Source organism: Coregonus clupeaformis, chromosome 15, assembly GCF_020615455.1.
Source record: "Coregonus clupeaformis isolate EN_2021a chromosome 15, ASM2061545v1, whole genome shotgun sequence".
In the NCBI taxonomy this organism is placed as follows: domain Eukaryota; kingdom Metazoa; phylum Chordata; class Actinopteri; order Salmoniformes; family Salmonidae; genus Coregonus; species Coregonus clupeaformis.
Genome location: NC_059206.1, coordinates 56,782,705 through 56,797,353, shown reverse-complemented (window position 1 = coordinate 56,797,353; position 14,649 = coordinate 56,782,705). Strand labels below are relative to the sequence as shown.

Genomic DNA, 14,649 nt, shown 5'->3' with positions numbered 1-14,649 from the left:
AACTTCAGACGGCCCTGTATATGTGCTTTCTTGAGCAGGGGAACCTTGCGGGCGCTGCAGGATTTCAGTCCTTCACGGCGTAGTGTGTTACCAATTGTTTTCTTGGTGACTATGGTCCCAGCTGCCTTGAGATCATTGACAAGATCCTCCCGTGTAGTTCTGGGCTGATTCCTCACCATTCTCATGATCATTGCAACTCCACGAGGTGAGGTCTTGCATGGAGCCTCAGGCTGAGGGAGACTGACAGGTCTTTTGTGTTTCTTCTATTTGCGAATAATTGCACCAACTGTTGTCACTTTCTCACCAAGCTGCTTGGTGATGGTCTTGTAGCCCATTCCATCCTTGTGTAGGTCTACAATCTTGTCCCTGACATCCTTGGAGAGGTCTTTGGTCTAGGCCATGGTGGAAAGTTTGGAATCTGATTGATTGATTGCTTCTGTGGACAGGTGTCTTTTATACAGGTAACAAGCTGAGATTAGGAGCACTCCCTTTAAGAGTGTGCTCCTAATCTCAGCTCGTTACCTGTATAAAAGACACCTGGGAGCCAGAAATCTTTCTGATTCAGAGGGGGTCAAATACTTATTTCCCACATTTAAAATGCAAATCAATTTATTAAAATTTTTATGTGTTTTTCTGGATTTTTTTGTTTTTATTCGGTTTCTCACTGTTCAAATAAACCTACCATTAAAATTATAGACTGATAATTTCTTTGTCAGTGGGCAAACGTACAAAATCAGCAGGGGATCAAATACTTTTTTCCCCTCACTGTGTGTTTGTATATGTATGTATATATATATATATATATATGAGAGAGTGATCTAGATATAGATGCGCCCAACACAGTGAACTAATCCATTGTGGAGGCCTCGACTAAAAGCCTTTTTAATCAATTTATGCTTGATTCGAAAATGTGGTCGGAGGCTCCATATGGAGGGTGTGACGCAATTGCGGAGCCTCCAGAGGCATGCAGAGGCCAAATTGTGCTCTGTACCGCATCGCCATGCGCCTCCCAATTTTTGTAACAATGCAGAGAGCTCTGTATAGCTCCGCATTGACATGATTGGTTGACGGTCGGTGGGGGCGGTACATCCTGTATGAACACAAACTCACTTCCTTGACAACAGCTCTGCACTGCTCCGCGAAGTGCAAGAAGTATGAATGCCCTGACTTCTGCTGAGGCCATTCTTGCCCTGACCTCTACTGAGGCCATATCACTGTAAATGCTGCATGGCCAATGCAGACGTCAGATTGACCATGCGCCCAGATGCACAATGCACTTCTCTCTCAAGAATGCGCTCTCTACCGCCAATTTGTGCACATTCATTGTTTCATAACTTCATTGTGCGAATTGTTTGGGTTTATAATATAATATGCCATTTAGCAGACGCTTTTATCCAAAGCGTATATCAATTCACCATTACATATATCACCAGTAGTACATTTACCGTTAATTTCTAATCTGCAATGGTTGTTACTTTGGTTACGGTCATTTCTTTTAATGCATTCAATATTATTATTCCAGTTTTCCTGTTCTCATTGTTGGAGTGGACACATTGTTTGCGGAGTGCACAACCTATGCTACACTTGTGAGAAATAAGTTTTGGTTTATTGAATCTGTCTTTTGTTTGGAGCACTCTTGTCAATGTTGAGTAAGGACGCGCACGCATAGAAGTATGTAGGCATATAAATGTGCCCATTTGGGGATCTGATAGTATTTCTGATTGGCTTAACGCACCACCACTAATAGAATTTCTCTAAGTAATGTTTTCTTCACCTCAAAATACCAAGCAAACTAAGTCTGTTTTTACATCCATTGGGAATTGCAATAGTCCCTCAATGTATTGGAAAAATCTTTCCAACTCCTTCCCTTTCGATAACCACTCGGCGTGAAAGGGAAAAATGTAATGCTCTGATCCAGTGGAAACCTCATAAAATAGGCTTCTTATCAGTGCTTGACTTGGACTGAAATAGGTTCCGGTACTCATTTTGGGTGCTGGTACTGTTTTATATTTAGGTGCAGGAGCTCCTCAATACTTTTGAGCTAATATTCTATGAGAGGAACAGGAGCTCAAGCAGTAGAATATTTGAGGTGCCGGTACTCCGCTAAGGTGAGGTCCTGCCCAAGTCAAGCACTGCTTCTTATCCCTTGTGCAAATAGCCTACAGCTGTGTCTGTCCCGAGCTCACTGGCGTGGGAAACTCCCTCAGGACAGCGGAGTCACTGACCACCTTCCGGAGACACTTGAAACCCTACCTCTTTAAGGAATACCTGGGATAGTATAAAAGTAATCCTTCTACCCCACCCCCACAAAAAAAAGTGTGTGTGTATATATATATATATATATATATATTTTTTTTTTTTTTATTTTATATATATATATATACACATATAGGCTGCAATGTTTTTATTTGTTGTCAATAGAAGTTACTTTTTAGGTCTGTATCACTTTCATTTAGATTTGGATAGAATTTTGATTAACCACATGATTTTGAGATGAAGACGTTATTATAAATTAAATTAAACTGTTTCACGAAAATGTGCATATTAAAACCATAACTGGCCCGTAGAGTGGTAAGAAATTGGCATTCCACATGAGAAAGGTTGCCGACTCCTCTGGTAGCCTATTACCGGCAACTTCAGGAGAGTAATGGCAGAATCTGCGAGAGCCAGCAGGAGCGGGAGGAGAATAGTTGGGTCAGGTTAAGGTTTCTTTCTTCTGGTTATCTAGAGCTCTGGCGCCCTCTTCAGGCATCAAACCGTAAGCTTAAACCATCAGACAAGGTCAATGCACATAGTTGATTTTATTAAACACATGGGTGTGTCTATAATGGAAGAATACATGTTTAAACATTTTGAGCATTCGTTTGGTCGAAAGAACAGATGACTTTCGGTCTACCAATTTTTTTGGGGGTCGGGGACTGCTTTAGTGTATAAACTGTATGTGTGTGTATAATGTGTGTGTGTGTGTGTGTGTGTGTTTAGGTGCTGATCAAGCAGGAGATTCAGAGGAAGAGTGGCTATGCCATCCAGGTGGATGAGGAGCACCTAAGAGTGCAGCTGGACACCATCCAGTCTGAACTCAATGCCCCCACGCAGTTCAAGGTAAGTTCACTTCAACATCTGATTATTCCATACAGATGCTGGCACTCCGCCATGCCCTACGTGACTATACTAAAAGCAGACTTTTAACTGCCACTCTGGGCACCCCACATATTTACATTTTGGTCATTTAGCAGACGCGCTTATCCAAAGCGACTTACAGGTGCAATTAGGGTTAAGTGCCTTGCTCAAGGGCACATTGACATATTTGTCACCTAGTGGCCCGATGCTGGCCAGATGCTCTTAACTGCTAGGCTACCTGTCACCTCTCACTGATTCAGATTTGAGGACCCTGCTCTTATTGGATGTACAGTAATTTGAAGACCATGTCTATGAAAGTAACTTTAAATGGTTATTGCTCTATTAGGGGCGTCTGAACGAGCTGATGTCTCAGATCCGGATGCAGAACCACTTTGGCGCGGTGCGCTCAGAGGAACGATATAGTGTGGACGGAGACCTTCTCAGAGAGATCAGACAGGTGAGACTTAAAATTATATTCTATGGGCGAGACAAACTACTGCATGTATATGTATATGCATATTATGGGAGTGTGAGTGTGTTCAGAAGTGCTTTGTCTGTCTGCTTACAGTAATGTGTAGGTGTGTTGTCTGCCGTTAGTCCGTCAGTAGTGCTAACTGTCTAGTTTATATGTGTGGTTGGTCAGTAGTGCTAACTGTCTTTAGTTTATATAGGTGGTTGGTCAGTAGTGCTAACTGTCTTTAGTTTATATGGGTGGTTGGTCTGTAGTGCTAACTGTCTTTAGTTTAGTTTATATGGGTGGTTGGTCAGTAGTGGTAACTGGGTGTCTCTCTTCTCCTCTCCACAGCACCTGAAGCAGCAGCAGGAGGGTCTGAGTCAGCTGATCATTGTGATCAAAGACGACGTGGAAGACATCAAACTGATAGAACATGGCCTCCTGGACAGACTCGGCTGACCTCAAAGTGCCTCCCAGGCCCCACGTGGCCCTGAATTCTCTCTCACTGCTGACAAACATTAAAGGGACATGCCTCTTCTTAGCAAGGCATATATATATGTATGTGTGTGTCTGTTCAAAGGTCTGTCTCCTACTCAGAGGTGCTTTCTCACACAGATTAACCCTTGTCCTGGACTAAAAAGCAAGCTCAATGGTGAATCTCAATCAAAAATGCTTTTTAGTCCAGGACTACGCATAATCTGTGTCTGGGAAACTGCTCCTAAAACCCCCATCCATCTAAACTGGAACAAGACCGCCTTAGAAAAACCGCCTGACCGTCTGGTGGTCACTGTCTGGTTGACAGCCAGTAAAATGTGACTGTTTGAGATTTGGGGTGATATTCAAGTGCGATATTCAACACATTGTATATAATTACGCCTTTTATTATTGCTTTAGTCATATTTTATATGATGGAATAAGAATTATACACAAGCCCAACATGGTTTAATAAAATGTCATTGAGGAGTGTTTTTCAACATTACTCTCCTGTGTTTGGATCTCTTTCTTACCCAAGTGTAACCGGCATCACAGTGCTAGCTTAGCAGCTTTGCTTCCTCCCTCAATCTGCCTCTTGACTGGGCTTGAACCAGGGTCCTCTGTCTCCCATGACCTCCCGCTTGACAACATACAAACCAGTTGTGCCACTGAAAAGGATCTGATTCAATGGCACCATTGGCGACATTTTAAGCTGTGGGTGAGTTTATCCGGTACAATCTTAATCCGTTACACAAGCAATAGGTGCCATGCATGCACCTCACATCTGTACAATTTCTAAAACGAATGCTTTGCAAATCCATATCCTGTTCTGTCTGGCTCTCTCGCTTATATAATGACTAGGCAATGGCTGTACTGTTTATCTATAGAAGCAATATTCCCTTTGGTCATAATGTTATTTTGGTCACCTATAGAGGCCTGTATGAATAGTCAAGTAAGCCCCCAAATCTTTTCAATCTTTTTCTGACGATGTTGCATCTTTTCTCAGTGGCTCTCAGTATCTGTCCTTTTGGAGATGCTGGAAATGGGTCCATTGATTTGAATTAGATTCCCTGTTTTATAGTATATTTTCTCTAGAAGTGGGTATCAAGAGTGGTTCATCCCCCTCCTTTCACTAGCATTCATGTTGTCCCTCCCCACAGAGCATGGTGGAGCACCATGAGGCTGGCAAGCAAGACTACTGTTCATGTATCAGCAGGTCGGCTGGAAGCCCTTGTCCGATCATACTGTTGACCCTCTCCAGGGCTAGGCCATTGATTTGAATGGGTAGATTCCAGTTGGTAGTAATATACTGTATTTCCTCTTGAAGTGCTTTATCAGTGGGTCGTCATCTCCCTTGTTGCAGTAGGTCGGCTGGAAGCCCTCCTATGGTACTGTTGACCATTGATTTTAATGAGTAGATTCCAGTTTGTAGTAATATATTTCCTGTTTAAGTTGTGTGTCAGTGGGGGTCACCACCTTCATTCTGCAGCAGGTCTCCTCCCACTAGCCGGAAGGCCTCCATGAACTCGTTGATGTCTATGCTGCCGTCTTTGTTGAAGTCGATGGAGACGGCCAGGTCACTGATGGCCTCGTCACTGATCTCTGTCTGCAGATGAGAGCTCAGCAGCTTCCACGTCTGACGGAACTCTTCAAACGAGATCAGACCTGGGAGACAATTAAATAGAATTGTGCTTTATATTTTAGATCATGGGCTCTATTCAATCCGCATCACGGAAGTGCAGCTTTAAAGCGTGATTGAAATGTAAATGCAATGTTCCCGCGGAGACTGCATTCACGGTAAACACTGCATATGTCGACTCAATCTGGAGTGACCTTTACATTTCTATTGTGGAATCTGTGGTCACTTCAGTTTCACAGGTTGAATAGAAATGTGTCCTTTTGCTCTGAAACCTGGCTTCTTATGATTTGTACTCAATCGGATAGGTTTATTTAACATGTAAGATACATAGCCCACAGATCAGACAAGAAAAATAAAGTCCATCAGGTCTATGTGTTCTGATGTGTGCCTGTGTAACAAAGTTGGATTTGTAACCTCACTCCCCAGCTTGAAATGTCTCCAGTTGCCGTATCGATTCTCTAGCTTTTCTATAGTGTAATTGGTCAAGGGATGCGATCACTAGTGTTTGCGCAAGGCAGAGGATCTGAGATCGAGTACCAGCAGTGTGGGCTTGTGTGGAAAGAAAATATAACCTACTGTTAAGCAAGCACAACGTCTGTTACACCTGTGTGTCTGTTGTCCCTGTAGGTGTCCTATGCTGGTGACACATCCAATTTTCCCTCTGGGGATCAATGAAGTTCAATTACTCTTTGTTTTCAATGGAACATCATATTGAGCTTGTTAGTAATAAGCTCTCTATATGTTATGACAGAGGGGCCTGAGAGGCTTGAGAAAGGTAATGTACGTAAAACACAACAGGGCAGGTATCTGGGCCAAGCTGATTATTATTACTCACCTGAGTTGTCTGTGTCTATGATCCTGAAGATGGTCTCCAGGTTGGAGTGGTGCTTATACATGGTCTCAAGCAGACTGGCATTCGAGAGCTGGTCGATAAAAGGCAGCGACCAGGAATTTTGTTAGGTGCTTGTTTACTCTTTTTTTTATTTGTGTGTTTACGTTTGTGTGTTAGTCAACCTCACCTCTGTGTTGGGCTCGGTGATGGCCAGTTCTCTGAACCAGAGCTGGTAGTCCAGCATGCCATCCAGAGTGTCTCCCACTAGCTGAGACCGCAGCACCCTCCAGGGTAGACCCAGCCTCAACACAGCCTCCATGGCACAGGCCCAGTGGCCCAGAGAGATCAGCCCTGAGAGACCACACCACACAGCCATGACAGAGACCATGCAGCAGTCACAGTCAGTCTCAAACTGCTACACTAACCCTAACCCTTCAGGGTAAACCCAGCCTTAACACAGCCACAGAGAAATCAGCCCCGGGAGAGAGACCAGGCCATGCAGTGATCACACAGATAAACACATAACACTGACAGACTTTACAGCATAGAGAAGTTTTATCTATATGCTATACTGGGCCATAAAGACACTTAATCATCACTGAGAGCGATGCAATAAAACATTATTTGATGTTGACACACCATTCAGTGTCCATTGTGAACCTTTTATGTTTTTAAGACTGCTAAATATACTGTTGCCATTAAAGCCACTAGATGGTGATGAATAGACAACATGCTATAATGTATTCATAAAGTACTAAGGGGGAACAGAGGTTCCTGGTAGTTGTGATATGAGTGAAACGGTGAGTGCGTGGTTCAGTACCTGTATTTTCCGGGTCGTACTCCTGAAAGGAACTGATAAGGTCTGACTTGTGTGCAAACAGCTTCTCCCTCAAAGCCCTGAGAGCTGAACGCTCAGTCCGCCCAACACTGAAAACACAAGGCATCAACCACATCACACATAGTGGATAACATGTCTGAGGTATACAAGGAATTAATTGCATGGTTTTTAGTGAAGTACAGTATGTGTGAGATATCAATTATCAGACATATCACACACATCTGAGTTAATCTTCTTTTAGTCTGATATTCAATTGTTCAGAGTACCGTGAAATGCTTACTTACAAGCCCTTAACCAACAATGCAGTTCAAGACATAGAGGTAAGAAAAAATTTACTAAATGTTATTTTTTTTACACAATAAAAGAATGAGGCTATATACAGGGGGTACTGGTACCGAGTCAATGTGCGGGGTACAGGTTAGTCGAGGTAATTTGGGTAAAGTGACTATGCATAGATAATAAACAGCGAGTAGCAGCAGTATAAAAACAAAGGGGGTCAATGTAAATAGTCCGGGTGGCCATTTGATTAATTGTTCAGCAGTCTTATGGCTTGGGGGTAGAAGCCGTTAAGGAGCCTTTTGGTCCTAGACTTGGTGATCTGGTACCGCTTGCCGTGCAGTAGCAGAGAGAACAGTCTATGACTTGGGTGACTGGAGTCTTTGACAAGTATTTGGGCCTTCCTCTGACACTGCCTAGTATATAGGTCCTGGACAGCAGGAAGCTTGGCCCCAGTGATGTACTGGGCCGTACGCACTACCCTCTGTAGCGCCTTACGGTCGGATGCCGAGCAGTTGCCATACCAGGCGGTGACACAATGGTTGCGTTTACACAGGCAGTCCAATTCTGATCTTTTTCCCAATTATTGGCAAAGAGCTGATCTGATTGGTCAAAATACCAATGGAGAAAAAGTGGAGAAAAATATCAGAATTGGGCTCCCTGTGTCCCAGAGTCCCCTATGTTACCTTTGTCTCAGTGTGAGCTCCCTGGTAGCCCTGTTGGCCTGGTACTGGATGAAGTGAGGCACCAGGTCAGGACCCATCCTGATGTACGCTCCTCTGTTGCTTCCCACCTCATAGTAGTTAGATGCAGAAAATATGGTTAGGACCTAGAGAAAGAGAAAGAACAAGCATTATTGAAAGGTTAGATTTTGCTTTATATCTCAAAGCTATTTTGCCTACTCTTAGAGGATTTGATCAAACACTCACAGTTTGTATTCCTTTTTCAAATAGATGGCGGCAATAATTATTTTTGCTACAGTTTACTGCATATTTAATTCCCTTTTGATTGTGCTCTGTCTATCTGTGGCCTTCCTCACCCTGCGGTTGTGGCAGAACTCGTAGCCCTCCTGCTTGCACTCATGTGAGCGTATGAGCAGCGTGAGGTTGTGACGTCGCAGGACCTCTTCTGTCACGTCAGGACCCCAGTAACATCCTCCACCTCGCACCTCGTTGGGGACACAGCCATCCTGGGGCATGGGGTCGCTCCACAGCATGTCTACAATCTGCAGCCCAGACAGACAACACCAGGGTGCAGTTTCTAGTTAATACCACCACTAGGGGGATGGCCTTCCACTGTAGGCTTTCACTGGTTCTGTAGACTAACAATGTCCACCCAAATCAGTCTATTTATTGCTTTCAATCATCTTGGCTATTCTTCAAATAAAGGTAGAACTCAAATCAATTCCACCCCAGTATATAAACAAAAGTCAGCATTTAACTCCATCAGCTCCTGCTATCCTAATCCTTTCAGTCCAATATGGATCATCCTCCTAAAACATCACCAACTGTTATTTTGCCTTTAATCCTACTCTAACAAATAGATGTGACGTAAATGGTGTCTGATCTCAGTTACCTGTTTCCACTCGTTCCCGTACGACTCCAGCAGCTCTCCAGAGTCTGGGTCAGAGTCAGGGTCAGAGTTAGCCAGGGAGTTACGGAGGTCTCTGTAGGACTGGCTGAGTCCGGCCTGCCTGCGTCGCTCCTTCAGCTCCTCTTCTACAGAGCAGGTCACCCTGTTGTTCAGGCCCTGCAGGGAGCGACGCTGGACCTCGTGCCTGGTCCCTGTGCTGCTGCTGTGGGTCAGGGAGCGGACCCGGCGCCTGCTGCTGTCCACAGGCTTGGAGGTTGGGTCATCGTCTTCTAGATTGGAGTCCGTCATACCTGACCTGCTCTGCCTCTTCCTCTTGGGAGGCCGGAGAGCTGAAACATACTACAGACACAAGTATTGTCATGATCCATTCTACAATGAGCAATGCTGTACAAACATGATTAAACAATGAGCAAAGTGATCTGGGCATGCAATCAACTTAAGCTTCTCAACCAAGGAGACCCACTATATATTTAGGTTTAGGGATATTTAGGGATCCACTATTTTGGGGTTTTCATTACACCTATCTATACTAAGGCTAGAATAGACTAAGAGGATTCATCAATAAGTGTCTAATTGATGCTCAGCTACATTTAAGTAATGTGGGTGAACTAAAGAGAAGGGTTCTGTGAGGTCATACTTTGCTACAGGTCAACTATTCCTTTAAGCGAGGGGTTTGTGAGGTTTTACTTTGTGTCTGTCCACCCTGGATATGAGGTGAAGGTCCGTGGTGTCTGAGATACCGCCGTGCAGAACCAACACCTTGTGGTCAATTACTGTCGCCAGGGGCAACCAGCTAAAGATCTTCTGGAGAAGCTTTAGAATCTTCTTGCCATGAAGCTAAGCACAAACCAAGCGACAGCAATGTCGATCAGAATATTTCTTATTATGCATACGTTAATATAAGATTCAACATGTCAGCGTCAGTGATTATATTGAAAACTATGAGGCCTATGCAGTGCTATTTCTTTCCTTTTGGGATACACACTATTCCCACATCAAATACAGTAGGTCTTAAATCAAGAACTGAGTGGATGTGGATGGTGTTATCTACCAACAGTTAATCCATTGGCTACTGTAACCATGTAACCTAAAACAAACAGGTCTTCCTGACTAACTGGGTCAGTGTGCTGGCTATTTAAGACTGACTGACTGACACACGTACACAAAGATAGAGAGAGAGGAAGAGAGAGTCACGAAGAGTCACACAGTTGACGGAGAGGAAAATCCTGTAATCTCCTTAGACAAGAGGGAGAGTGACCCACATTACACACTGACATAGATAGGCTTGATATAAGTGGACTCTGATCACTGGTAAACGTAATACTCAGGAAGATGACATGATTCTGATTAGCAGAATAAACTACCTATGGTGAGGTTAATCTAGGTCAAATAATTGGACTGCTCTGGGAAAATTATAGTTTTTTAAAACACTTGGTTTGGGGTTGTGAGGCAAAGCAATTTGAACAGTTATCCAATGTTATAGAATGACACAAGGTGAGACCTACCCTGTATTTTCCAAGCACCTCTTTGGTGAAGCCATATCTGGGGGAAAATAAAAGTGTGTTGAATTATGTTTCTACTGGGGAGTACCAGAGAAGAAGAGATTTTTTATTATTATTATTATTCCAGCAACATAAGACACTTCCAGTACATACAGTTTAAAATACTACATGACATTACATTTCATAACACCTTACCCAACACATTCAGGCCACCACTCCATCATCCATCACCACATACACTACCATTCAAAAGTTTGGGGTCACTTAGACATTTCCTTGTCCTTCTTGAGACTAGTTGAGTATCTGGAGCATCAGCAATTGTGGGTTCGATTACAGGCTCAAAATGGCCAGAAACAAAGAACTTTCTTCTGAAACTCGTCAGGTCCTCAACTGGCAGCTTCATTAAATAGTACTCGCAAAACACCAGTCTCAACTTCAACAGTGAAGAGGTGGCTCCGGGATTCTGACCTAGGCAGAGTTGCAAAGAAAAAGTCTGGTGTCTGTGTTCTTTTGCCCATCTTAATCATTTTTTTTTTTTGGCCAGTCTGAGATATGGCCTTTTCTTTGCAACTCTGCCTAGGTCAGCATCCCGGAGCCACCTCTTCACTGTTTTTAGTTGAGACTGGTGTTTTGCGGGTACTATTTAATGAAGCTGCCAGTTGAGGACCTGTGAGGTGCCTGTTTCTCAAACTAGACACTCTAATGTATTTGTCCTCTTGCTCAGTTGTGCACCGGGGCCTCCCACTCCTATTTCTATTCTGGTTAGAGCCAGTTTGCGCTGTTCTGTGAAGGGAGTAGTACACAGCGTTGTACGAGATCTTCAGTTTCTTGGCAATTTCTCGCATAGAATAGCCTTCATTTCTCAGAACAAGAATAGACTAACGAGTTTCAGAAGAAAGTTCTTTGTTTCTGGCTATTTTGAGCCTGTAATCGAACCCACAATTGCTGATGCTCTAGATACTCAACTAGTCTCAAGAAGGCCAGTTTTATTGCTTCTTTAATCAGCACAACAGTTTTCAGCTGGGATTGCAAAAGGGTTTTCTAATGATCAATTAGCCTTTTAAAATGATAAACTTGGATTAGCAAACACAATGTGCCATTGGAACACAGGACTGATGGTGGCTGATAATGGGCCTCTGTACGCCTATGTAGATATTCCATTAAAAATAAGCCGTTTCCAGCTACAATAGCCATTTACACCATTAACAATGTCTACACTGTATTTCTGACTTGATGTTATTTTAATGGACAAAAAATTGCTTTTCTTTCGAAAACAAGGACATTTCTAAGTGACCCCAAACTTTTGAACGGTAGTGTACCTCTCTGTTGATATCACATACATTATCAAGCATGTTATCCAGATACTGACTGTTAGCACTTGGTGGTCTATAGCAGCTTCCCACCAGAATGGGCTTTAGGTGAGGCAGATGAATCTGTAGCCATATTACTTCAACAGTATTTAACACGAGATCCACTCTAAGTTTTACAGGAATGTGGTTCTAAATATAAACGGCAACACCTCCATCTTTGGCATTTCCGTCTTTTCTGTAGATGTTATAACTATGTATTGCTACCACTGTATCATCAAAGGTATTATCTAAGTGAGTTTCAGAGAACTTTGTTGACGTGGGCTATCTTTAGCACTTTTCTGGGATGCTTGACTGTTTTCATTGCTTTACTGGGATGCTTAGCAGAAGTAGACATGCTTATGTTATGTATGTTAGTGCAGGGATTATACTGTAAATACAGTATGTCTGATAGTACCTTAGGTTAACGATGTGGTCCTCGTGGTTGCCTCTGTTCAGATGGACATCATTAGGATAGACCAGGAGGAAGGAAAACAGGATGAGGAGGATCTCCAGGGAATTTTTTCCTCGATCCACAAAGTCTCCATTGAAGACATAAGGCTTCTCAGACGATGGTAAACCATTCTGATCAGGATAGGTAAGTACATGTCAAATACTTCTTAAAGAAAGCTTAAATTAGTTTGCATTCATTATGAATGAGATGTCATGTGAATTGTGGTGGTGCATTGACAAAAAAGTGGCATCCACCTTGTAGAAGACCAACAAAAGATCCTCAAGATGCCCATGTAAGTCTCCTGTTGGGAGGGAGAGGGTTTACCAGTGAGTGACAAGTTGGTAAAACATAAGAAGCAATAAAGCTATACAACCAGTGAATTGTTTAAAAGCCTTATGTGTCATTATGTTTCTACCACAGATGGTGATCTCCTTGCTGTGGCAGGTGGAGATCTGACTGATGTTGGGGAGGATCCTCAGCAGCCTCCAGGTCTCCCCAAGGAGCTGAAGGACATAGCGAGAATGGAGCTGCTACTGGGAAAAACAGACAGGGAAGAACAGAACGCTTGAGGGAAAACGAGAAGTGAGAGGGAAGTTTATTAGTAGAAAGTCAACAGAAGAGGGCAGTCAGCAGAGAAAACTACCATGGTGGCAAGCCTCTGCCCAACAGTTGGTGGTAGAATGGAGGTTTGGCACATGGAGGCTGCTGATGGCCCTCACTACGGTTGCTTGCTGGATCACTTGTGAGTAGGAATACCTACTTGTTTGTTCTTGAAGGCCTCCACCAGCTCAGCTGCGTTGGAAAATGTTATGGGGAAAGAGAGGTGGGGACCAGAGTACAGCTCTGGTACCTCAATGCTCTTGTAGCAGAAGTACCTCTCCCAATCTACATTACGGCAGATGTTGTTCTCACGGAAGATGTGTGAGATCAGGTTCCCTAAGATGGAGATAGGACACAGGTTTTTCAGAGGAGGTACTGTAGGCTATTAGTCAAATGAGCTAATGGGAGGAAAGCTAGGTTGCATCCCCAATGGCAACCGAGTATTCACTTTGTAGTTCACTACTTTTGACAAGGGTCCATAGGTAATGCACTATATGGACAATAGTGTGCCATTTGGGATGCATCCCTAATCTCATACACCTGACTTCTTCGGCTATAGCCTGGGGATGAAGTGAGAGGATTGCTTACTCTCACTGCTGGCTGGAGTGAAGTGATCCATGAGGTAGCCAAAGAAGTTGTAGAGCTGAGATAAAGAAGTAGAAGAAGAAGAAATAGAAGAAGAATAAAATAAATAATTCATTAAATCCTATTTGGAGAAAAAAAACTAAAAGAATCACATGGTGTCATATGATTGTGTAGTGTTCCCGCAATGCTGGGTATGTGTGTCTGGTGTCCCACCTTAATCTGATCCTGCTCTCCTGCATATTCGATGGACTGGAAGATGTTCCAGGTGCACCTGCGTCTCATCTCCAGCCGTGCCACGTACTGACGGTACCAACGTTGGATCAGGAGAGCTGCCCTCATGGCTGGAGGAATGAGTAGCGGGGGGAGAGAGCATATTACAACACATAGGCACTTACAGTATGTGATCCCTGTGGGAGTTGAACTCACAACCCTCTTGTTGCTATCACGATCCCATTAACAAAATAACACACAGGTTTACCGTGCAAATCTAGCTAGCTATCATTATTGGACCCACTGTATCTTTAGTTGTTTCACTTCAGTTATTTCTGAAAAGCAGTATTACAGCTATTTGTAGCTTGTCTGAATGTCTGATACCCATCTGAGGAGTAATACAGCTATTCTTAGCTTGTCTGATGATATGGTTAACAGTAACTACTGGAACACTCAGTCATAGATTACAGATTCAGATCCTCCAATACCCCATAATGATCTGTAGTGATTTAGTCCTCGAGCGGAAGATTGACTGACTCACCTGTGGCAGCTTCACATCACGTTGCAGGAAACAAAGACACATAAACAAAGTACAAGTGTTAATCTTAGTTAATCAAGTGTTAATCTTGCACAGTATGTGATGATGATAATAACATCAATGTTAATTTTGAAAACAAAGTTGAATTAAACAAATGTTGAATTGTAAGACTTTACCTGGGACTAAGA

At 43.2% G+C, this 14,649-nt stretch overlaps 2 protein-coding genes across 10 annotated transcripts in view; one reads left to right on the top strand and one right to left on the bottom strand.

Moving 5' to 3' along the window:
* The window catches only part of nup54 (nucleoporin 54), a 23,140-nt gene extending 18,587 nt beyond the window's left edge, over nucleotides 1-4,553 (top strand). For all 9 annotated transcript variants that reach the window (XM_041898812.1, XM_041898809.1, XM_041898808.1 and 6 more), the window contains 3 exons: nucleotides 2,983-3,102; nucleotides 3,467-3,577; nucleotides 3,926-4,553. In XM_041898812.1, coding sequence (XP_041754746.1) covers nucleotides 2,983-3,102; nucleotides 3,467-3,577; nucleotides 3,926-4,033 — 339 coding nt within the window. In that variant the 3' untranslated portion in view covers nucleotides 4,034-4,553. The remainder of the gene's footprint in view (nucleotides 1-2,982; nucleotides 3,103-3,466; nucleotides 3,578-3,925) is intronic.
* On the bottom strand, nucleotides 4,406-14,649 carry LOC121583530 (serine/threonine-protein phosphatase with EF-hands 2-like). The gene is made up of 17 exons (XM_045225456.1): nucleotides 14,638-14,649; nucleotides 14,465-14,473; nucleotides 13,927-14,054; nucleotides 13,717-13,771; nucleotides 13,289-13,464; nucleotides 12,944-13,058; nucleotides 12,783-12,829; nucleotides 12,493-12,659; nucleotides 10,732-10,768; nucleotides 9,914-10,063; nucleotides 9,209-9,565; nucleotides 8,673-8,858; nucleotides 8,320-8,462; nucleotides 7,340-7,446; nucleotides 6,707-6,870; nucleotides 6,523-6,610; nucleotides 4,406-5,713 (listed from the first exon to the last, which is right to left on the bottom strand). The coding sequence occupies exons 3-17, from the start codon at nucleotides 14,050-14,052 to the stop codon at nucleotides 5,508-5,510; spliced, it is 2,124 nt and encodes a 707-aa protein (XP_045081391.1). The 5' UTR covers nucleotides 14,053-14,054; nucleotides 14,465-14,473; nucleotides 14,638-14,649; the 3' UTR covers nucleotides 4,406-5,507.